Source organism: Triticum urartu, chromosome 6A (assembly GCF_056163025.1).
Source record: "Triticum urartu cultivar PI428250 chromosome 6A, HENAU_Tu73, whole genome shotgun sequence".
Taxonomy (NCBI): domain Eukaryota; kingdom Viridiplantae; phylum Streptophyta; class Magnoliopsida; order Poales; family Poaceae; genus Triticum; species Triticum urartu.
Genome location: NC_141878.1, coordinates 160156589 through 160179987, shown reverse-complemented (window position 1 = coordinate 160179987; position 23399 = coordinate 160156589). Strand labels below are relative to the sequence as shown.

At 47.4% G+C, this 23399-nt stretch overlaps 2 protein-coding genes across 2 annotated transcripts; both read left to right on the top strand.

Moving 5' to 3' along the window:
* Positions 1 to 313: 313 nt before the first annotated feature.
* LOC125535526 (uncharacterized) lies at positions 314 to 1646 on the top strand. Its single transcript, XM_048698591.2, has 2 exons — positions 314 to 1054; positions 1187 to 1646. Exons 1-2 carry the CDS (start codon positions 314 to 316, stop codon positions 1406 to 1408), a joined length of 963 nt encoding a protein of 320 aa, XP_048554548.2. The 3' UTR covers positions 1409 to 1646.
* A 13108-nt stretch (positions 1647 to 14754) lies between these two features.
* On the top strand, positions 14755 to 15717 carry LOC125541335 (putative glutamate carboxypeptidase LAMP1). The gene is made up of 4 exons (XM_048704778.2): positions 14755 to 14898; positions 15124 to 15211; positions 15283 to 15372; positions 15602 to 15717. Exons 1-4 carry the CDS (start codon positions 14755 to 14757, stop codon positions 15715 to 15717), a joined length of 438 nt encoding a protein of 145 aa, XP_048560735.2.
* The last annotated feature ends 7682 nt before the right edge of the window (positions 15718 to 23399 follow it).

Below are 23399 nucleotides of genomic sequence, written 5' to 3'. Positions count from 1 at the left end.
TAGAAAAGAGGAAGGAGGAAAAGAAAAGGGAATAGGATTCCCCCTTCCCCTCTTCCCTTCCTACTCCGAATAGGAATAGAAAAGGGAGAAGGCCGAATTGGGAGGACCCCAAGTAGGATTCCTCCTACTTGGGGCGCCCCTTGGCTGCCTCCCCTCCCCTCCAACATATATATATATATATATATATATATATATATGGTGGGTCTATTATGATAACATCCCTTAACACCTTATTCTAATAACACCTACCCTTTATTCTGATAAGGGTTCCACCCGGCGAAACGAAACGCACCAGCGAACTGAACCGAGCTGCATGAAAAAAGGAAAACAAACCCACGCCCACCCACCCACCCACGATCCAACCACCCCTGCTCCCTGCACAAACACCACACCAAACACCCGCGCCGCCAGGCCCGGCCAGCACAACCCACCGCCCAGCCCTGGCCTCCACCGCGCACCGCCCAGCCCTGGCCTCCATCGCGCACCGCCCCGGCCACCACAGCGCGCCGCCCCGCCACAACCACCATCCACGTCGCCCCGCGCCGCCCTCTCCACCAGGCCCCCACCGCGCGTAGCCCCTACCACGACCACCAACCATGCCGCCTCTGCGCCGCCCTCTCCACCCGGCCAGCACCGCGCGCCGTGCCGCCCCAGCCACCACTCTGCGCCGTCCCACCTCCATCGCCTGTCCCGTCCCGGGTCCGGCGTGGATCCACCGTCCGCGTCAGCTGCTGCTCTGGATCTGGGGAGTCCCTTCGCCGCCCGATACAGGTGGAGAGCTGCGTCGCCGGATGCCCGTGCCTCGTACTCCGGCGACCCGCTGCTTCCCAGGGCTCCGACGCGCCAACCACCCCAGCCCCTCCCCACCCCCACCCCCGAGCTTCCACTGGGTGGTGGTTTGTTGCATCTCCACGCCGGTGACAGAGAGGAAATCCACCTTGATGCCGGCGAGGTTCATTTCGGGGAGAAGACAACGACCACCCCTGTCCTCCACTCGACCAGGTGCCAAAATCGACGACCACAATGTGTAGATCGGCGAACCACTCGCGTGCAGGTCTGTCCTCACCAACATGCAGTTCCTTGGTGCATCCATCCATGCCGCATGTACAAAAAAAGCCAAGATCCAATTCTTCACAATTTGTTATTTGCTGGCGAGCGAGCAGTGTAGGTTGCTCTTTCGTTGCAGGGCGACATGCGGCTCTATCGACGGCGACATGCAATTCCTACCACGGGCCCATGCAGTATGGCGACGCCCTCCGTGTTCCCCATCTCCACTTGCAGTCTAGTCACCGGATGCGTGAAGAACATCTCTTCACTCCGTGCAGTCCTCTCCGCCGACGAGCGTCGTCGTGCCTTTTTTGCACATTGTTTCGCCTCTACCTACAATGCTCTATTTGTTTTCGTGTAAAAAAAAGTCACCCTCGGGCCGCACTGCAGTACGATGGCGGGGTGCGTGCAGTGCTCTGTTGCTTTGGTGGGAGAAAAGGGAGTCTTAGTGTCGCCTCTACCTCTTTTGGTGATCCAGCTATGCCCACATGCACGCACAACCCAGAAAAAAGAGTGACTACATGGTTGGCTGTTCCTGGGTTCAGTTCACCAATGTGAGTGGCCGTGTAATGAATGGATACGTATGTTTTGAAGCTCAATTTGTCCTCTCACGCAGTTCACTAAAAAACTCCTCGCGGGTTACTTGGTAACCAGAAACAAAAACATGTCAAATGAAGCTCGCTTCTCATTATATGTGGTTCACTCGCTCAATCTATGTGGTCCACTCGCCCGGTCTACGCACATAAAAAATATTGAGTTTGGAAAAAACTCACACGGTTTACTGGCCCGTTTACGGTAGTCTCGAGGTTCACTTTTCATAGTATTGCGGTTCACCAACGCTCGACATGAAGTGCACTCCACCTCGTTTGGAAAATTTATGTCCCACAAAAAAGAAAACATGCAGTGCACTTGTTCGTCTGATGAAGTTCGGTGCCGTGGCCCATTTACAGTAGTCTCAGATTCACTTTTCATAGTATTGTGGTTCAACAACACTTGACATGAAGTGCACTCCATCTCGTTTAAGAAAATTTACGTCCGACAAAAGAAATTATGCAGCTCGCTTTCCCGTCCGATGCAGTTGGGTTTTCATTCTGAAGCAGTGCGGTCGGCCGTATGATGTTGTTCATCCCGTAAGTTCAAAAATAATATTACGAAAGGGAAAAAAGTAATGTGGTTCACTTCTTGATAGTATTGTGGTTCATTTACATCTGATGTGAAGTGCACTTTACTTTCTCGTCCTTGAAAAAAATTATGTTTGAATAAAATAGATCATGCAGTTCTCTAACACGTCTGATGCAGTGCGGTTTTTCGTCCGATGCAATGCAGTTTTCAATCGGATGAAGTACCCACGTCGATTTGGGTGTAGCGAAAAACAGAGTGTCCGCATTCGGTAAATTTAAAACTGCTTTTAAACCGTAAGGAATTAGAGAGAGTGTTCTACATGAAAAAGTTGCGTCTCGTTGATATCTTTCCAACGGCATATCATTTGAATCATTTCGACGACCGGTTTGTAAAAATTTCGCGAAAAACGGCCGTTGCCACTTGTCGTCTACCACATGATTTTCAAAATGAACTTAAAACTGTAAGGAATCTCAAAACCATTTCTACATGTGAAAGTTGCGCCTTGTCCATAGCTTTCCAACGACATATTACACGCCTCGTTTCAACAAACGGTTAAAAAACTAGAGCGAAAATAGTACCGGAAATTTGAAAATTAAAAAAAATAGAATTCCGCGATTTAGTAAATTTGAAACTGCTCTTAAACCGTAACGAATTAGAGAAAGAAATAGATATGAAAAAGATGCGCCTCGACGATATCTATCCAACAGTGTATCATTTGCTTCATTCCGACGAGCGGTTTAGAAAAAAATGCGAAAAAACGCTCGCTGCCACTCGTTGTGGGCCGCACCATTTTCAAAACTGCTCTTAAACCGTGAGGAATCTCGAAAAGTGTTCAACATGGCGAAGTTGCGCCTAATCCATTGCTTTTCAACCATATATTACACGCCTCGTTCCAACAAACGGTTAAAAAACTAGAGTGAAAACAGTACCAGAAAAACATTGCGTGCAGTTTTTTACCACGGGAAGTTCACTCGCCTCAGTACTGCAGCACACTTGGTTCAAACAATGACGTGCACTTGCGTTGAGCGTGCAGTGCTGAAGTGTTATCAGAATAGACCGGCTATATATAAGGACCACAACCAGCCCTATAAGGACCTGATGAGATGTTCCCAACTAGCCGAATCTGTGCGCCCACGATCCGTTCCCAGACCTGCACCCCCTCGATCCCGTCCCTAATTCCCCACCCCCTCGATCGGCGGCTACCCTCCCCGAATCAGGCCACCACCGTCGCCGCCCTCCCGAATCGCGCCACCACCGCCGCCCCGCCCCACGACGCACAGCACCCGGCCTCCCAGCGAGCCGCCGCCCTGCCCCCTGGCGCACCGCCTCCGTTCCTCCCACCGCGCTGCCGCCTTGCCCCATGGCGCCGAGTCACTCTGCCCTCCACCGCCTAATCTCCGCCGCCCATCGGACCTGACAAGAGGCTCCACCCTTGGCCATGGATAGGGGCTGCGGCCTTCTTGGGGCGCCGCCATGACCTTCCCAGAGGGGCCACTGATGAAGCTATGTACCTAGGGTAGGGTCATGGACCTGTCCCAACTGCCCTACCCAAGGACATCTCTAGAAGAAATCACCTTTCAATCGACTTGGAGGTGTTCCACTCAACAGACTCGAAGACACTCGACCAAGAAGCAATCACTCGACCAAGATCCAACCACTCGATGACCAGGAGACCTAAAGTCACTCCGCACGCTAACGGTCGGTCATTAAGTAGCTTTTATGGTCATCATAGCACTTTATTAGGGGCGTTACCAGTAACGCCTGACCTTAATGTATTTAAAACTCTGCATAACTGAGGGCCGGAGGGGTCCGGCGAACTCTATATAAGCCACCCCCCTCCTCAGTGTAAAGGGTTCGCACCCATGTAATTCGTACACACATAATCCAGTCGACCGCCTCCGGGATCCGAGACGTAGGGCTATTACTTCCTCCGAGAAGGGCCTGAACTCGTAAACCTCGTGTGCTTACAACTACTCCATAGCTAAGATCTTGCCTCTCCATACCTACCCCCTACATTACTGTCAGACCTAGAACCACGACAGTTGGCGCCCACCGTGGGGCCGGTGTTTTAGCGATTTGTTGGAGGAGTTGTGATCTTTTTCGATCCAAATCATCATGGTTTCTGGCGGAGTTTTGGTGGAGGGATGCGAGATCCGTCTCGGCGCGCTCACATTCATCGCCGACGACTCCGCTTGGCTTCAGGAGGCTCCACTCGACGTGGACGCACTCCCTGTCCGCAGGGCAATGCACTTTAGCGTGCGTCCGCGGCGTCCTCTTGCGAAAACCGTCGACCCATTATCGGTCGGCTCCTGTGTTGTCCTCCCTCCCTGTTTCCCGCCGGCGCAAGCGCTCCGGTCGGTCGAGACTTCAGCGGTGGGTGAGACACGCGGTGGCACGCCAGTCGGCCACCCCTCAAGTCGCGGCGATCAAGCCCGACGAATCCCTCTACGGCCTGTTCGACCTGTCGACTGGCTCCGCAGAGACCGCATCCGACTGCGACAGTAGTGATCCGACGGCGGAGGTTCTGATGGTCGATGGACCGCCCAGTCCTCCCGGTTTTCCCCGCACCGACGGAGGCGCAGGTGGAGGCGACCCGTCGCGTCCCCATGAGGAATATCTCCCCGAGCCTCTCACGTCGCTGTAGAGAGAAGAACTTCGTCGCCAGAACGTGGATGCACGCCTGGCAAACTTGGCCGAGCGCACTCGACTGGAGAACCTCCAGCGAGCACTCGATGAGCGTGCGCGACAACGGGTTCCAGAATCCAGTCGACGTTAGCTCTTTTCGCCCCCGCAGGTATATCAAACTCCGATTCAGAATTTAGCAGCTGCAGCCCGTATAGCAGAGTCGATTCAGCCTTCCCAGTCAGAGGCTGGCAGAGGCTTGATGCAAATCAGAGCATTACGCCGGGCAGCAGGAGACCAGAATTCCGCTGTTTCTCAGTCGCGGAACAGGATTCATAGCAGATCCATTGCTGCAGACACAGTCCAGTCGGCTCATAGCCCAAGATCGCCCCCGAGGCGTGAGGGATGTGGGGACCGGTGTGATTAGTACAGGAACCGTGAGCAGTATGATCACCGATTCGATCGTGACGATCGACGTCGAGTGCCCACCCCTCCCCCGAGGAGTGGATCGTATGTGCCTCGACAACAGGATGACAGGCGCCCTCATAGTGTTGGGCGAAGGTTTCCAGTCGACCCCAGGGAACCAGGATTTGATGCGAGATCCATTCTCGTTCAAGGTTTGGTCGACAGGAACAGAGCTCACCGAGAAGGTCACGACAGAGATGCACCTACCAGCAGCAGAGTACATGTTTCGGGGCCAGAGTGCTTTAGTAGAGCCATCAGGGCCGCTGTGATTCCTCCCAACTTCAGGTTGGCGACTGGAGTCAGTAAGTTCACTGGTGAGTCCAAGCCCGATACTTGGCTTGAAGTTTTGGTCATCACTCCCGACTAGACAATACCGTACATCGTGTACATCCTAAGGAAAGAACTCCCAGAGGATGAAGAATAGGCTCGACATATCATCCGTCGATCCAACGCCTTTACAGTCATAAAGGGACTGTTGTATAGAGAAAGCGCGTCTAGAGTCAGTCAGAAGTGTATAACACCAGAAGAAGGTCAGATAATCCTTGATGATATCCACTCGGGGACCTGTGGTCATCATGCGTCCTCTCGGACCATTGTGGCTAAAGAATACCGAGGGGGATTCTACTGGCCAAGAGCAAATGAAATGGCGAAAGAGATAGTCGACAAATGTGAAGGATGTCAGTTTTAGTCCAATATGTCGCACAAGCCCGCGTCAGCCCTGAAAACCATTCCACTCGTCTAGCCCTTCGCTGTTGGGGACTGGACATGGTTGGACCACTGAGAACGGGCAGGAGCGGCTTCACTCATGTGCTAGTAGCAGTCGACAAGTTCACCAAATGGATTGAAGCCAAGCCTATCAAGAATCTTGATGCTTGCACTGCTATCAGTTTCATTAGAGAGTTGATATTCAGATATGGAGTTCCGCACAGCATCATCACTGACAATGGGTCAAACTTCGATTCTGACAAATTCAGAGCCTTCTGCGCCTCTCAGGGCACACGAGTCGACTACGCTTCGGTCGCTCACCCCCAGTCGAATGGACTAGCGGGAAGATCAAACGGCTTAATTCTCAAAGGACTGAAACCCCGACTGATGCGTGACCTCAAGCACGCAGCAGGTGCATGGGTCGACGAGCTTCCGTCAGTTCTTTGGGGATTGAGGACAACCCCGAACCGATCGACCGGAAGAACCCCATTCTTTCTGGTGTACGGAGCCGAAGCAGTTTTGCCAAGTGACCTGCTTCACAACGCACCCCGAGTCGAGCTCTACTCTGATGATGAAGCAGAACAAGCCCGGCTGGACGCAGTCGACTCCTGGAATAAGAAAGAGAAATGGCCATGATCTGATCGACCATCTATCAGCAAGACTTGCGTCGATTCCATGCCAGAAATGTGAAGAGTTGAGTCTTCCAAGAAGGAGACTTGGTCCTCTGAGTGGATCAACAGAAACCACACAAAATCGCTCCTACTTGGGAAGGTCCCTACATAGTCACCAGAGTCCTCCACAATGGAGCGTACCACCTTTATAATGTCGATCGCCAGATTGATGAGCCACGAGCCTGGAATGCGGAGCTGCTCCGCCCCTTTTATACTTGAATTCTCACTCGGATGAGATGTAATAAGAAAAACTTCTGTAGTTTATTTATCAAAGACAAGAGCTTTATAATTTTCCCAGTGATTGTTATTGTTTTTGTTTGCGTGAAAAATCCCCCAGCGGGTGGCTTAGCTGCGAATCCGTTTTGCCTAAGTTTGTAAAAATAATTTCCTACCGAGTGTTGAGCCAGCCTCCCACTCGGGGGCTTAGCTGCGAACCCGTTTCGCCTAAGTATTTGAAAATCCTACCGAGTGGTGAGCCAGCCTCCCACTCGGGGGCTTAGCTGCGAACCCGTTTCGCCTAAGTATTTGAAAATCCTACCGAGTGGTGAGCGACCCTCCCACTCGGGGGCTTAGCTGCAGTCCAGTACTCGCCTAAGTATTTGAAAATCCTACCGAGTGGTGAGCGACCCCCCCCCCCACTCGGGGGCTTAGCTGCAGTCTAGTACTCGCCTAAGTATTTGAAAATCCTACCGAGTGGTGAGCGACCCTCCCACTCGGGGGCTTAGCTGCAGTCCAGTACTCGCCTAAGTATTTGAAAATCCTACCGAGTGGTGAGCGACCCTCCCACTCGGGGGCTTAGCTGCAGTCCAGTACTCGCCTAAGTATTTGAAAATCCTACCGAGTGGTGAGCGACCCCCCCCCCCACTCGGGGGCTTAGCTGCAGTCCAGTACTCTCCTAAGTATTTGAAAATCCTACCGAGTGGTGAGCGACCCTCCCACTCGGGAGCTTAGCTGCAGTCCAGTACTAGCCTAAGTATTTGAAAATCCTACCGAGTGGTGAGCGACCCACCCACTCGGGGGCTTAGCTGCAGTCCAGTACTCGCCTAAGTATTTGAAAATCCTACCGAGTGGTGAGCGACCCTCCCACTCGGGGGCTTAGCTGCAGTCCAAGTACTCACCTAAGTTTGAAAAATCCTACCGAGTGGAGAGCGACCCTCCCACTCGGGGGCTTAGCTGCAGTCCAGTACTCGCCTAAGTATTTGAAAATCCTACCGAGTGGAGAGCGACCCTCCCACTCGAGGGCTTAGCTGCAGTCCAGTACTTGCCTAAGTATTTGAAAATCCTCCCGAGTGGTGAGCCAGCCTCCCACTCGGGGGCTTAGCTGCGGTCCAGTACTCGCCTAAGTTTGAAAAATCCTACCGAGTGGAGAGCGACCCTCCCACTCGGGGGCTTAGCTGCAGTCCAATACTCTCCTAAGTACGAAACACATCCCAATCCGCAAGGACGACGAGGTGCAGGTCGACTGCCACCTTCTCCTTGGGAGCTTCGCCACAAATACAACGTGCACTCCATCTCAATCTGCAAGAACGAGGAGGTGAAGGTCGACTGCCACCTTCTCCTTGGGAGCTTCACCACAAATACAACGTGCGCTCCATCTCAATCCGCAAGGACGATGAGGTGCAGGTCGACTGCCACCTTCTCCTTGGGAGCTTCGCCACAAATACAACATGCGCTCCATCTCAATCCGCAAGGACGACGAGGTGCAGGTCGACTGCCACCTTCTCCTTGGGAGCTTCGCCACAAATACAACATGTGCTCCATCCCACTCCGCAAGGACGACGAGGTGCAGGTCGACTGCCACCTTCTCCTTCTGAGCTCCGCCACAAACACAACGTGCGCTCCATCACCGACCCGCAAGGACGACGAGGTGCAGGTCGACTGCTACCTTCTCCTTTGGAGCTGCGCCACAAATACAAAAGTTGTCTCGAGTGAATAACGAGTTCCACTCGATGGAGGATTCATGAAGATATTCAACGATAAACCAAGTTCAGATAAATCCTAAAGGTTCCAGACGACAGATCGAAGTGCTCTTGCATTCAGCCCGAAAGAGTTTAACGGTTACAAAAACCACTCGGCATTCCGAGGCAAATTTAAGGTGGGGCATAAAAGTTTGTTCACTCCGCAGGAGGAGGACTCGCAGGCTCGATGAACTCGTCCAGGTCGACGCCGTCGGCGATCCGAGTGGCTGCAGCAATAAGTCTCCATAAAAGATCGGAAGTCATGCCTCTGGGTGTTGGCGACCTTGATTGCTGCCAGCTTATCTTGTCGCACCTCCTTGAAGTGGACACGAACCAAAGATAGAGCCACATCAACACCACACCGGGCAGAAGATTTCTTCCACTCCTGCACTCGATCAGGGATCTCGTTAAGTCGAGTCATCAGGACTCAAGATCATTCTGGAACGTGGCCTCTGGCCAAAGTGCCGTGTCGATCCGTGACGTGGCGACCTTCAGTCGAGCCAAGTAGTACACAACACCGTCGATGCGGGATTCCAGTCGGAGCAGATTCATGGCAGTTTCATCTTTCACGGGAGAATTTATTGGGTCCAAACCTGGCTCAATCCGCCCAGTCTCCTCCTCGAAGTTCTGGCAAAACTCTGCATTCACGATCCAAGGATAAGTCAATTTTCATATGCTGAGTCGACAAAAAAACATTAGTCGGAACAAAATGTATACCTTCAAACTTGATGAACAACTTCTTAGCAAGGCTCCTCAGATAGCTCTCCAGATCGTCCCTCCTGTGAGCGATGCCTTCCATCTTCTCGTATAGGTTGAGATTGTCCTTCTTCAAGTGCATGCACTCCTTGTTGGCTTCGTTCAGAGCAGATTTCATCTTGGTGTTCTCTTCTTCCAATTGGCCGACTGAAGCCAGTTTCTGTTCAGCCAGAGCGGTTCTGTCGTCAGCTTCCTTTTGAGCAGCAGCCAAATCCTGAGCCTTCTTCGCCAGAGCTTCTCTCAGTTTTTCTGCAAAGAAATGGTGCTTGATTCAGAAAGAGCAGAAGGGTACTCAATCCTAAGACAAACCAGTCGACAAGCTCGTCTTACCATTGGCGTCGTCCTTGGCCTTTTGTAGCTCTGTCTTGGCCAATTCCAACTCAAGGTTTAGTTGGATCTGCTGTTTCTCCAAGTCAGGAAAGCGAGCTCCAAGATCACAAGATTTCTGCAATCATGGAGGAGAAGTTATATTACTGCGAAAAATGACAAAGACAATAAATACTAAGACTACGGTCGACTGCCCGTAGTCCACCATAGTCTCGGGGACTACACCCAGTGGGTGCACTTTGCGTGCCCCCACCGGTTCTGATCCCACTCGACCGGCCCGCCGGAGTCGAGTGCAGGGAGTAAAAAAACAGAGAAAGAAGAACTCAGACCACAGTCGACTGCCAGCAGTCGACTGCGGTCTCGGGGACTACACCCAGTGGGTGCACTTAGCGTGCCCCCACTGGTTCTGATCCCACTCGCCCAGACCGAGTAGAAGAGACAAACTACCGGTTCGGTTTACACTCGACGCGGCCAGACCAGATTGAGCGAAAGAATCAAAATACAAAGACTACAGTCGACTGCCAGCAGTCAACCGTAGTCTCGGGGACTACACCCGGTGGGTGCACTCAGCGTGCCCCCACTAGTTCAAAAATTCAATCGACACACCCACTGGGTGTACAGATGCAACGATTTTCAGAAAGAGAGTCTTCAGATAGCATATCCTAACAGAACAAGCGGTGACCAACTAACCTGAATGTTGCTTTGGAGAGCCGAGCTGGCGTCGTAGGCGGCCTGACTGGTGTCCCGCACCGTCTTCATCTTCTCCATCATAATGCCCGCCTGGCGTATGGCTTCCTTGGCAGCATTCACTTCGTCCTCTGGGACATGATGGGTCGCAAAAACTGAAGGTGGGTCGGCAGGGGCCTGAGCAGTGGACGAAGAAGGCAAGGCACTCAACAATGGTACGTCGAAGGTAACAGAACCCCGATTGGCATCACCAGCGTCCTGAACGACTGGTTCCGCCCTCGGCGTCGACTGTGGCACCTTGCTTGTAGGAGCTTGCCTATTTTTCCTCGTCAAAGGCCTCTCAGGCTCTTCATCATCATCATCAGGGAGGTCAATAATGTTAGGAGCTATTCAAAGATCAATCGCCAAAATCACATCACCCAATGGTACACATTGCATTTGAGTTGACCAAATAAAGACAAAATGTCAGAAATCATACCCAGATTGGAAGTGAATGCATCCTCCATTACCTCATCCTCGTCCCTGCAAGCTGAGGTCCCGGAAGTAGCAGCGCTGCCAGTTCCAAAGTTCGTCTGGTTAAATCAAGAAAAAACAAACAGCACGGGGGGTCGAGTGAATACAAAGGGAGACACTCACGCAGAAGCGACGGGGATGTCAATCTTAATCTTCGGCAACGCCTTCCGAGGCTTCTGCTCTGCAACTTTGGGATGCTTTGACGCTTTTTCAGTTGGGGTTGGTGAAGAGGTCCGAGGACGCTTTGAAGACTGACCAGCCTGAGCAATCGCCTTTTCACGGGCGCTCGGTCGTTCTTGGTCAAGCTTGGATCGCCTCTCGCTGTGAGGAGGTGACTCGACTTCTTCTTCGTCACTTGGGTCGTCACTTTCTTCGTCCCCCTCACCGTCAGAATACCATTCGCCACTGTCGCCGCCGCTCGCCTCTCCTTCCAGGTCTTGCTCTTGCTCTCCGTTGGGCATTGAATACATTTCGATAAGGACCTGAAAGAAAGCAGGAAGAATAAAGTCAGTCGACGCAGTATAGACAGCTGCGCGAGTGAATTCAAATTACAATCAAAAGCTTAGAATCGGACCTTTTCTGGTTCATGGGACTGGTCGAATGGAGGAACTCTCCTGGCTCCCCTGGGGTTGTCCTTGTTTCCGGTGATGCCCGACAGCCACTTCTCCAGTGTGTCGTCATTGACCTCCTCTGGGTGAATCCGAGTGGTGTCGTCAAGACCCGAATACATCCACATCGGATGGTCTCGGGCTTGAAGAGGATGGATGTACCGCCGAAGGAAAACCTCCAAGAGATCCATACCAGTGACCCCGTCACGGATAAACTGGACAACTCATTCGACCAGCACCCTAACCTGCGCCTTCTCCTCCGGGAGCACCTTCAAAGAGGAGGGTTTCCTCACTCGTCCATGGTAAAAGGAGGGAGGCCAGTCGACTGCCCTGGTGTCGGCTGGTCTTTGCAGTAAAACCAGGTCGACTGCCATCCGCGAACCGAGTCGGGAAGAATCATGGCTCGAAAGGAACTTTTCCCTCTCATCTGAACACCAAGACCCCCGCACATCTGAATCACTTGTGTTCTCTCGTCACTTGGATTGGCCTTTTTCACCGTCTGAGAACGACAAGTGAAAATGTGCTTGAAAAGACCCCAGTGAGGCCGACAACCCAAGAAATTCTCGCACAAAGACACGAAAGCAGCAAGATACACGATTGTGTTGGGAGTGAAGTGGTGGAGTTGTGCCCCAAAGAAATTCAGAAATCCTCGAAAGAAAGGGTGAGGAGGCAAGGAAAATCCACGGTCGACGTGGGTGGCAAGGAGAACGCGCTCACCCTCCCGAGGTTGCGGCTCAGATTCCTTCCCCGGAAGCCGCGCCGACCCATGGGGGATCAGCCCTCTGTCGGCTAGGTCGTCGAGGTCTTATTGGCGGATCGCCGAGCGGATCCAGTCACCCTGGATCCAGCCCTTCGGCAGGCCGGCTCGCGAGGAAGATCCACCCCGACTGGTCGCCTTCCCCTTCGCCTTTGCTGTCGCCTTCTTCGCCCGCTCCAGAGCCGCCGTCTTCTCCTTCCCCATCGTCGCCGGCGAGACGCGTACAGAGCGGCGGCGCTGGGGCGAGAGCGAGCGTGACGAAGAAGCCTGAAGAAGAGAAGAGGAAATGAGAACGCACTGTTCAAGAAACCCCGGTCCGACGCCTTATATGAGGTCGCTTCCGAGTGGCTGAATGGTAGGCCCGGACGGTCCTCTCAAATCCCGTAACGATCACGCGCGCGATACGTGGCGAAAAAGGTGGCACGAAGATCGAGGCAGCTCCGCTCTATCCTATCCCATTACTGTGGCCTCCCCCGTCCCGCGCGCTTCCCAAAATTCGAATCCCGCGAAATCTATGGGCAGCAGAACAACTTGTCAGACGGAAGATCTCCTCCACACTGTCACTCAGAGCTTTTCAAGTAAAGAAACTCACTCGACAAAAAACTAAGAATGGATCAAGGCGACTGAAAAGGAAGTTGTTGTCATCACTCAGGTTCATTGATCCGAAACAAGATATGCTCATGGCATGAAAAATGAGTCGGAGAAGTTCTCAACTCCTTCCCCACTCAAACCTCGATCCATTCGGGGGCTAATGATGAAGCTATGTACCTAGGGTAGGGTCATGGACCTGTCCCAACTGCCCTACCCAAGGACATCTCTAGAAGAAATCACCTTTCAATCGACTTGGAGGTGTTCCACTCGATAGACTCGAAGACACTCGACCAAGAAGCAATCACTCGACCAATATCCAACCACTCGACGGCTAGGAGACCTAAAGTCACTCCGCACGCTAACGGTCGGTCATTAAGTAGCTTTTATGGTCATCATAGCACTTTATTAGGGGCGTTACCTGTAACGCCCGACCTTAATGTATTTAAAACCCTGCATAACTGAGGGCCGGAGGGGTCCGGCGAACTCTATATAAGCCACCCCCCTCCTTAGTGTAAAGGGTTCGCACCCCTGTAATTCGTACACACATAATCCAGTCGACCGCCTCCGGGCTCCGAGACGTAGGGCTATTACTTCCTCCGAGAAGGGCCTGAACTCGTAAACCTTGTGTGCTTACAACTACTCCATAGCTAAGATCTTGCCTCTCCATACCTACCCCCCTACATTACTGTCAGACCTAGAACCACGACAGCCACCGCGACCTTCCCCAGCTCCGCCCTCCGCTACGGCTGCCGTCGGCGGCCTTCTATCCATGCTGGAGCTGCCCCCCGCCTGGATCCGGCCTCGCACAGCCGCCTCGCCTGGATTTGGTCCCGGCGCCGCCCCACTCTTGGGTCCGGCTGCCGTGCCAACCCCGCACCTGGGTCTGGCCGCCGCAGTGCACTCACCCCACTCCTAGGTCCGACAGTCGCGCCGCCCCCACGCCTAGGTCCAACCATCAGCACCCCGTCCCCCTGGCACACGAGCGCCGACATCTACCGCCAATCCCCAAGCACACCGCCCAAAGGGCCCACGCCCCATCCCCCGACATTATCCTGCCTCGCTGGCGCACCATGGATGTCTTCCTCTTCTGCCTAGATCTTCTTCGTCCTTGGTGCTTGCGTGCACATGACAGCCACATGTGGTGTGAGGAGAAGCCAAGCTAAAAGAAGAACACACTTTCTTCACACGTGTGTGCACGCAAGACAGGCACAAAGAAGTTCGGAGCCGCCGACCCCAACAGCGAAACAACAGCTATGATCGAGGTGATTCTTGTGTTATAACATATATATGTTCTCAGCAATCCAGTAGGCTGTTCTTTGCTCTGAACTCTGCAACGTGGCATAATACAGTAATCCTGACCGCTCCTTCTGAATAACGGAGTTGACTTATCAGTAGAAAGTCTTGAACAATATGACCATCTCTGCTTCTGAAAACGTTGTTAACTTCACTCCCTATCCATCTAGTTAGCACAAAGGTTTTTTGTGCTGCAAAAGCAAGGATGGAGGCCTCGAAGGACCATCATTTTCTGTAGCTGGGATGCAGAAGAGTACAGATTGGTAAGTGGATCTCTCTTCCAGCACCACATTCGTTTGTTATACATATGTAGGCAACTTAAAAGCATATGCAATGGTGATCACAATTTACGTTTATGCAGACATGATCAACTGAATGGGTTGAAGAAAACAGGGAGATGCTTTCCTCGAGGGGTGTTGCTTATCTGAATATTGATGTTTCAGAGTCAGTCCAGTTTTACTCCCATCTACAACTCCCCAACTTGATGAACTACTAATGGAATCAATTAAAATGGAAAGAGTACTAACTGATAGTCAGTTTTTTGGTTTTGGTCATACAAAAGAGTAGCTGTTGAGTGGTCAACACTCTATAGTGGGTGAGTCAACTTTGAACCACCTGTCTCTGACAATATCATGCTTATGCTATTTTTCTTATTAATAACAAGATGGTCAAAAAGTCAAAACATTTTGTTTTTTCAATTCATGAAGGTTCAAGACGCCGACAATTCATCTCAGACGGCTTATGATTCATGGGTCAAATCCAATGCTTCTCCCAACGTGAGTTGTAAAATGACTTCCTTATACAGTTAGCACACCGTTATCACTTGCGATATATAGTACTGATTGCTGTCAAACTCTGGGTTCCTTTGTGCGTAAAATGAAACCTGCAGCTTCGGGGTTTCATGTCTGAATCTTCATTTCTAAATTTCAGCTCCAACTCTGAAAATGTTCCTAGCTATTTACTATAGTTAACATATATTGTCTCTGATATCCTGCATGAAGATTCAACGACTGGGCAATGGAGGATCAGACTATGCAGCATTCATTCAACATGTTGGCATTCCATCCACCAACTTGATATTTGGAGAAGGTAGGGGCGCATTTCGTATTGTTTATTCTTAGTTTCTCGTATCTCTAATGGTGCTCCTTGGACATTGACAGGGCCAAGATATCCTGTTTACCACTCTTTATACGATGATTTTGTAAGGGTGGAGAAGTTCGCGGACCCTGGGTTCTCTAGGCATGTTGCAGGTGCAGCCCCGTATTCATTTTGTGTTGTGTGTTACTCCACCCGTTTAAAAATATAAGATGTTCTAACCTTTGTCTGAACCGGATGCATACAGTCATGTTTTAGTGTGTATGTTCACTCATTTCAGTTCGTATGTAGTCCATATTGAAATATCTAAAACATCTTAAATTTGTGAACGGAGGCAGTTGTACTTGGTAGCTTCACAACATAACCAACATCATCATCTCACAGCTGCTAGCCGCTGCAGCATCAATAACAACAGCGCGGCGCTCCTGGTGCTCCTCTCCCTCTACTGCCTTGCATGCTACAATGCCACCGCCTCCTCACTGTACAGAAAGTTTGAGTGAGGAAAAATTCCAGCTCATGAACGAACATGAAGAAGTTCTAATGTGATGGTGCCATTCCCTATAGTTATTTGTTTCTCGTGAATGCATTTGGTTGTGACTGATGGATCTCTATCTTAATATATTCTTTGCTTTATTCTAGTGTGACCTGCACAGAGCTCTCTCTATTCTTGTTTTAATCAACTCACTGATGCACGTACTGAGTAATTCGTGCGACTTTACTACATCTTGTTTCAGATAGCAGCCCAACACTAATTCTTCTTTCTGATTTGAATGCCAGCTGAATCCATTTATTAAGTTGTGACTTTAATTGTGCCCATGTAATGTTGTTGGAGAGGAAATCTGGAGTTAACTGAAGTCCAACTATTACGTTGGACAAGGTTCATCTACTTCATGGTCAGCAAAATTCGACCCTCCCTAGCGTGCCAGCTATTTTTAATATCACAAAAATAAGTGCATATAGTTGATGAGAAAACCTCAAGGAAATTCAAACATTATGTTCTGAAGAAGTTCACTTATACAAAGTGATAGAAGGTTGGGAAAAACAGAGAAGAAACATTGGTGTTAAAAAATAAGCCAAAAGGCATTTAACTAAAAAAAGAGTTTGCTAAAAAAACTCTAGAAGTTTACAAAACCCCAAAGCCTGTAAGTTAAAACAGTAGACAATTTTTTCCGTCTCTGAAACTAAACCAAGAATTTTAAATTTAAGATACATAGCAGGTCAATGTTCATAAGAAAATCAGAAAAAAATTATCTAAATAAAAGCAAGAAATTCAAATTAACATACAACATGAGTTTGATGCTTATTTTTTATAAAAAGAACATTGTTTTACGGTTCAAAAAATGGAAAAAGAAAGTATTTCAAATAAACCAAGAAGTCCAAATTATATATAAAAGAAGTTCAATATTTATATAAAAAAACAGGTTTTCTTTGTTACTAAAGAATAAAATTAAAGAAGTTCAAATTAAAATAAAAGGAGTAGTTTGATGTTTACGGAAAACTCAAATTCTTTCCATTTCTAGGAAAAATAAAATTATGAGATTCAATTTTGAAAAAAATGTTTGATGCTTATTGCAAAACATATTTTTTTCTAAGAATAAGACTAAGAAGTTCAATTCAAAATAACAGAGAAGTTTGAAGTATATAAAAAACTCAGATTTGTTGCAATAAGTTCACGTGCACCACCGTGCATGGTTCAGAATTTATATTGCGGGACGTTCGACCTTCAATTACATGTTTTAAAATGGAAAAAATGACGTTCGACCTTCAATTGCATGTAATTTGACGTATACACAAAAAATGTGACAGAAGTTCATAGTGAAAACAACGAGAAGTTCAATTACTGCAAGGAATGCATTTCAGGTGAGAATAAAAAGTATAGAAAAAATAAAAGCATAAAAGGTTTGTTGAAAGAAGTTCAAGTGCTCTGTCCAGGGAAGTTCAAAAATTCCTGCGAGAGAGGTTCACCTCGTATTTCCATGTTTGATTTTTCCGTATAAAAATCGAATACAATTTCTTTACTCAAAATATGAAAAGGTGAAGTTCAAATTTAAATAACAGAGAAGTTCGGAGTTTATTAAAACCTAGGATTTACCTGTTAAAAAAATAAAAAACACAACGCCATTTTTTGCACTTTTAAAAACAACTCATAAACGAAAAATGGTTGCTAGAAGTTCAAGTACTCGGCGAGGAAAAGTTAAAAAAATCTTGTGAGAGAGGTTCACCGTGTATTTAGATGTCCAAAATACATTAAAAAATGTTATTTTTTGTGTTTTAGAATAATTATCTCAAACCAGAGAGAAGTTCAAAGTGATAACAGCCGGAAGTTCACGTACTACATGGTGCGTATTTCATATAAGAAAAAATACAATAAAGTGAAACAGAGTGAAGTTCAGACAGACTTGCCCCAGAAGTTCAACTACTTCACGCAGTGCAAAAAACAACACATAAAAACAGAGTGAAATTCAAACAGACATGCCCGAGAAGTTCAACTACTTCACACAATGCATTTCCATCCGCAATGAGGGCAGAAATCATGATCTCGTCATTTTCTAATTTATTTCAAAATGGTAGGAAAATCATTTGTGTAAGTTAAAGTCCTCGGTCGGAGAAAGTTAAAAAAAATATTGTGAGAGAAGTTTGTACAATAAGAATATCATTTGTGTAACACTGACGAAATGGATACGAAAATTACAAACGAAAATATGCCACAGAAGTTCAATGTGAAAACAGCAGGAAGTTCGACTACTATAGTGAATGAATTTGAGATGAAAAACTTTTAAAATCATCGCGAGTATGAAAAAATGATCAACACGGGAAAGTTGCATGTTTACATCAGCTTTCCACCGGTATATCACTTGCTCAATTTCGATGAGTGGATGGAGAGCTACAAGTAGTGGATGGAGATCTACGAGCAAAAAAAACACGTGAAAAAGCAGAGTGAAGTTCAGGTACACGCGACAAGAAGTTCAGATTCTTCACGCGGTGCATTTTCGAAAAATCTATTTCGTGACAAAGGCAGAACGAATGATCTCGCCATTTTCGCAATTACTTGAAAACGGCTAGGAATCAGAGAAAACCATCAACATGAAAAAGTTTCGCATTTTTCGTAGCTTTTCAACGGGATATTATTTGCCCTTTCCGTTAAAGTTTGTAGAAAATACAGCAAAAATACGTTTTTCTCCATTTTCGGAACTGACTTAAAACCGTAAAGAATTGGGAGAAACAATACATACCAAAAAGTTTCACATTTGTTCAAGCTTTCCAACGCCATATCATTTGCTGCATTCGGACGCACGGTTAAAAAATTAGCTCGAAAATACGAACTCGGTAGCACTTGGACCATTTTCTAAATTACTCTTAAACCATTCAAAATTAGAAAAACACTTTTAACATGAAAAGTAGCGCATTTTCATAAGATTTCCAACGCCATATCATATGCCTCAATTAGATTAGCCGTTTAGAAATGACATCGAAAATACGAACTCAGCTGTTCGGTTTACAAAATTTTACGCTTTTTCAAATTACTCTTTAACCATAGGGAATTAGAGAAAACTTTCAACACGTGGAAGGAGCGGTTTGGCATCAGCTTTCCAATGCCATATTATATGCCTCATTCCGATAAACGGTTTAGAAATACAATCAAAAATATGATTCACATTTTTTGTGTGAAGAAAAAACGGTTTTCAAAACTGCTCTTAAACCGCTTGCATTTTGCCAAAAAATTAAGTTGGGTAATGATACTGGTGTCCATACCTTTCCAACGGTATATCGCAAGCCCCATTTCGGCAATGTTAGCGGAAGTTCAACCTAGTTCACAGGGAAGTTCAACGTACTACTAGCGGGGCAGGTTAGGTTGTGATCAGAATATTATTCTCATCTCATGATCAGAATAGTGTTTATATATATATAGGGGCACCGCTAGAACACACAACAACAATTGTTAGCCGTGTGCGGCGTCCCCCTCCACAGTCTACGCCTCCGGTCATATTCACGTAGTGCTTAGGCGAAGCCCTACGCGGATTACTTCACCATCACCGTCACCATGCCGTCGTGCTGAGAGAACTCTCCCTCGACACTTTGCTGGATCAAGAGTTCGAGGGACTTCATCGAGCTGAACATGTGCATAACTCGGAGGTGCCATACGTTCGGTGCTTGATTGGTCGGAACGAGAAGAAGTTCGACTACATCAATCACGTTGTCAAACGCTTGCGCTTTCGGTCTATGAGGGTACATGGACAAACTATCACCCTCTCATTGCTATGCATCTCCTAGGTAGATCTTGCATGATCGTAGGATTTTTTTTGAAATTGCATGCTACGTTCCCCAACACTGGTATCAGAGCCAGGTCTATGCGTAGGTGATATGCACGAGTAGAACACAAAGAGTTGTGGACGGTGATAGTCATACTGCTTACCATCAACGTCTTATTTTGATTCGGTGGTATTGTTGGATGAAGCGGCCCGGACCAACCTTACATGACCACGTTCATGAGACCGGTTCCACCGACATAAATGCAACTATTTTTGCATAAAGGTGGCTGATACGTCTCCGTCGTATCTACTTTTCCAAACACTTTTGCCCTTGTTTTGGACTCTAACTTGCATGATTTGAATGGAACTAACCCAGACTGACGCTATTTTCAGCAGAATTGCCATGGTGTTATTTATGTGCAGAAACAAAAGTTCTTGGAATGACCTGAAACTCCATGGAGATTATTTTTGGAAATAATAAAAAATACTAGCAAAAGATCAAGGCCAGGGGCCCCACACCCTAGCCACGAGGGTGGGGGGCACGCCTACCCCATAGGCGCACCCCTACCTCGTGGGCCCCCTGGAGCTCCTCCGACCTCAACTCGAACTCTATATATTCGTGTTCGGAGAGAAAAAAAATCAGAGAGAAGGATTCATCGCGTTTTACAATACGGAGCCGCCACCAAGCCCTAAGCTCTCTCGGGAGGTCTGATCTGGAGTCCGTTCGGGGCTCTGAAGAGGGGAATCCGTCGCCATCGTCATCATCAACCATCCCCCATCACCAATTTCATGATGCTCACCGCCGTGCATGAGTAATTCCATCGTAGGCTTGCTGGAGGGTGATGAGTTGGATGAGATTTATCATGTAATCGAGTTAGTTTTGTTAGGGTTTGATCCCTAGTATCCACTATGTTCTGAGATTGATGTTGCGATGACTTTGCTATGCTTAATGCTTGTCACTAGGGCCCGAGTGCCATGATTTCAGATCTGAACCTATTATGTTTTCATGAATATATGTGAGTTCTTGATCCTATCTTGCAAGTCTATAGTCACCTACTATGTGTTATGATCGGGCAACCCCAAAGTGACAATAATCGGGACCACTCCCGGTGATGATCGTAGTTTGAGGAGTTCATGTATTCACTATGTGTTAATGCTTTGGTCCGGTACTCTATTAAAAGGAGGCCTTAATATCCCTTAGTTTCCATTAGGACCCCGCTGCCACGGGAGGATAGGACAAAAGATGTCATGCAAGTTCTTTTCCATAAGCACGTATGACTATATTCGGAATACATGCCTACATTACATTGATGAATTCGAGCTAGTTCTGTGTCACCCTAGGTTATGAATGTTACATGATGAACCACATTCGGCATAATTCTCCATCACTGATCCATTGCCTACGAGCTTTCCATATATTGTTCTTCGCTTATTTACTTTTCCATTGCTATTATTATCATCACTACAAAACACCAAAAATATTACTTTTGCTATCGTTACCTTTTGCTACCGTTACCACTACTATCATGTTACTTTGCTACTAAACACTTTGCTGCAGATATTAAGTTATCCAGGTGTGGTTGAATTGACAACTCAACTGCTAATACTTGAGAATATTCTTTGGCTCCCCTTGTGTCGAATCAATAAATTTGGGTTGAATACTCTACCCTCGAAAGCAGTTACGATCCCCTATACTTGTGGGTTATCAGTGGCTGGCGGGTGTCTGTTTCTCCAACTTTAGTTGAATCGAATTTGAATGTGGCTGATCCTTGTTGAAGGTTAAAACAACAAACTTGACGAAAAACCGTTGTGGTTTTGATGCGTAGGTAAGAACGGTTCTTACTAGAAGCCTGTAGCAGCCACCTAAAACTTGCAACAATAAAGTAGAGGACGTCTAACTTGTTTTTGCAGGGCATGTTGTGATGTGATATGGTTAAGACATGAGGTGATAAACATTATTGTATGAGATGATCATGTTTTGTAAAAGTTACTAGCAACTGGCAGGAGCCTTATGGTTGTCTCTTTATTGTATGAAATGTAAACGCCATGTAATTGCTTCACTTTATCACTATGCTTTAGTGATAGTTGTAGAAGCAATATTTCGCGAGACGACCACGACGCTACAATGGATATCAAGGTGTCGAGCCGGTGACGATGGAGATCATGACGGTGCTTTGGAGATGGAGATCAAAAGCACGAGATGATGGTGGCCATATCATGTCACATATTTTGATTGCATGTGATGTTTATCTTTTATGCATCTTATTTTGCTTAGTACGGTGGTAGCATTATAAGATGATCCCTTAGCTAAATTTCAAGGTATAAGTGTTCTCCCTGAGTATGCACCATTGCGAAAGTTCTTCGTGCTGAGACACCATGTGATGATCGGGTGTGATAGGCTCTACGTTCACATACAATGGGTGCAAGACAGTTTTGCACATGCAGAATACTCGGGTCAAATTTGACAAGCCTAGCATGTACATACATGGCCTCAGAACACTGGAGACAAAGGTCGAACGTGAATCATATAGTAGATATGATAAACATAGAGATGTTCACCATTGATGACTACTCCATTTCACATGATGATCGGACATGGTTTAGTTGATTTGGATCACGTATCATTTAGATGACTTGAGGGATGCCTATCTAAGTGGGAGTTCTTAAGTAATATGATTAATTGAACTTAATTTATCATGAACTTAGTCTTGATAGTATTTGCATATCTATGTTCTAGATCAATAGCTTGCGATGTACCTCCCCATTTTTTTGATATGTTCCTAGAGAAAAATAAGTTGAAAGATGATAGTAGCAATGATGCGAATTGGGTCCGTGATCTGAGGATTATCTTCATTGCTGCACAGAAGAATTATGTCCTTGATGCACCGCTAGGTGACAGACCTATTGCAGGAGCAGATGCAGACGTTATGAATGTTTGGCAAGCTCGGTATGATGACTACTTGATAGTTTAGTGCGCCATGCTTTACGGCTTAGAACCGGGACTTCAAAAACATTTTGAACGCCACAGAGCATATAAGATGTTCCAAGAGCTGAAATTGGTATTTCAGACTCATGCCCGAGTCGAGAGGTATGAGACCTCTAACAAGTACTTTGCCTACAAGATGGAGGAGAATAGCTCAACTAGTGAGCATGTGCTCAGAATGTCTGAGTACTACAATCGCTTGATTCAAGTGGGAGTTAATCTTCCAGATAAGATAGTGATTGACAGAGTTCTATAGTCACTATCACCAAGTTACTGGAACTTCGTGATGAACTATAATATGCAAGTGATGACAAAAATGATTCCCGAGCTCTTCGCAATGCTAAAATCGGTGAAGGTAGAAATCAAGAAAGAGCATCAAGTTGCCACTCCCGTAACGAGGCCACTAGTTTCAAGAAAAGGGACAAAGGAAAATAAAGGGAACTTCAAGAAATAATGGCAATCAAGTTGCCACTCCCGTGAAGAAACCCAAAGCTAGACCTAAGCCTGAAACTGAGTGCTTCTACTGCAAAGGGAATGGTCACTGGAAGCGAAACTACCCCAAATACTTAGCGGATAAAAAGAATGGGAAAGTGAAAAAAGGTATATTTGATATACATGTTATTGATGTGTACTTTACTAGTGTTCATAGTAACCCCAGGGTATTTGATACTGGTTCAGTTGCTAAGATTAGTAACTCAAAACAGGAATGGCAAAATGAACAGAGACTAGTTAAGGGCGAGGTGATGATGTGCATTGGAAGTGATTCCAAGGTTGATAAGATCACCATCGCACACTCCCTCTACCTTCGAGATTAGTGTTGGACATAAATAAATGTTATTTGGTGTTTGCGTTGAGCATGACTATGATTGGATCATGTTTATTGTGATACGGTTATTCATTTAAGTTAGAGAATAATTGTTGTTTTGTCTACATGAATAAAACCTTCTAT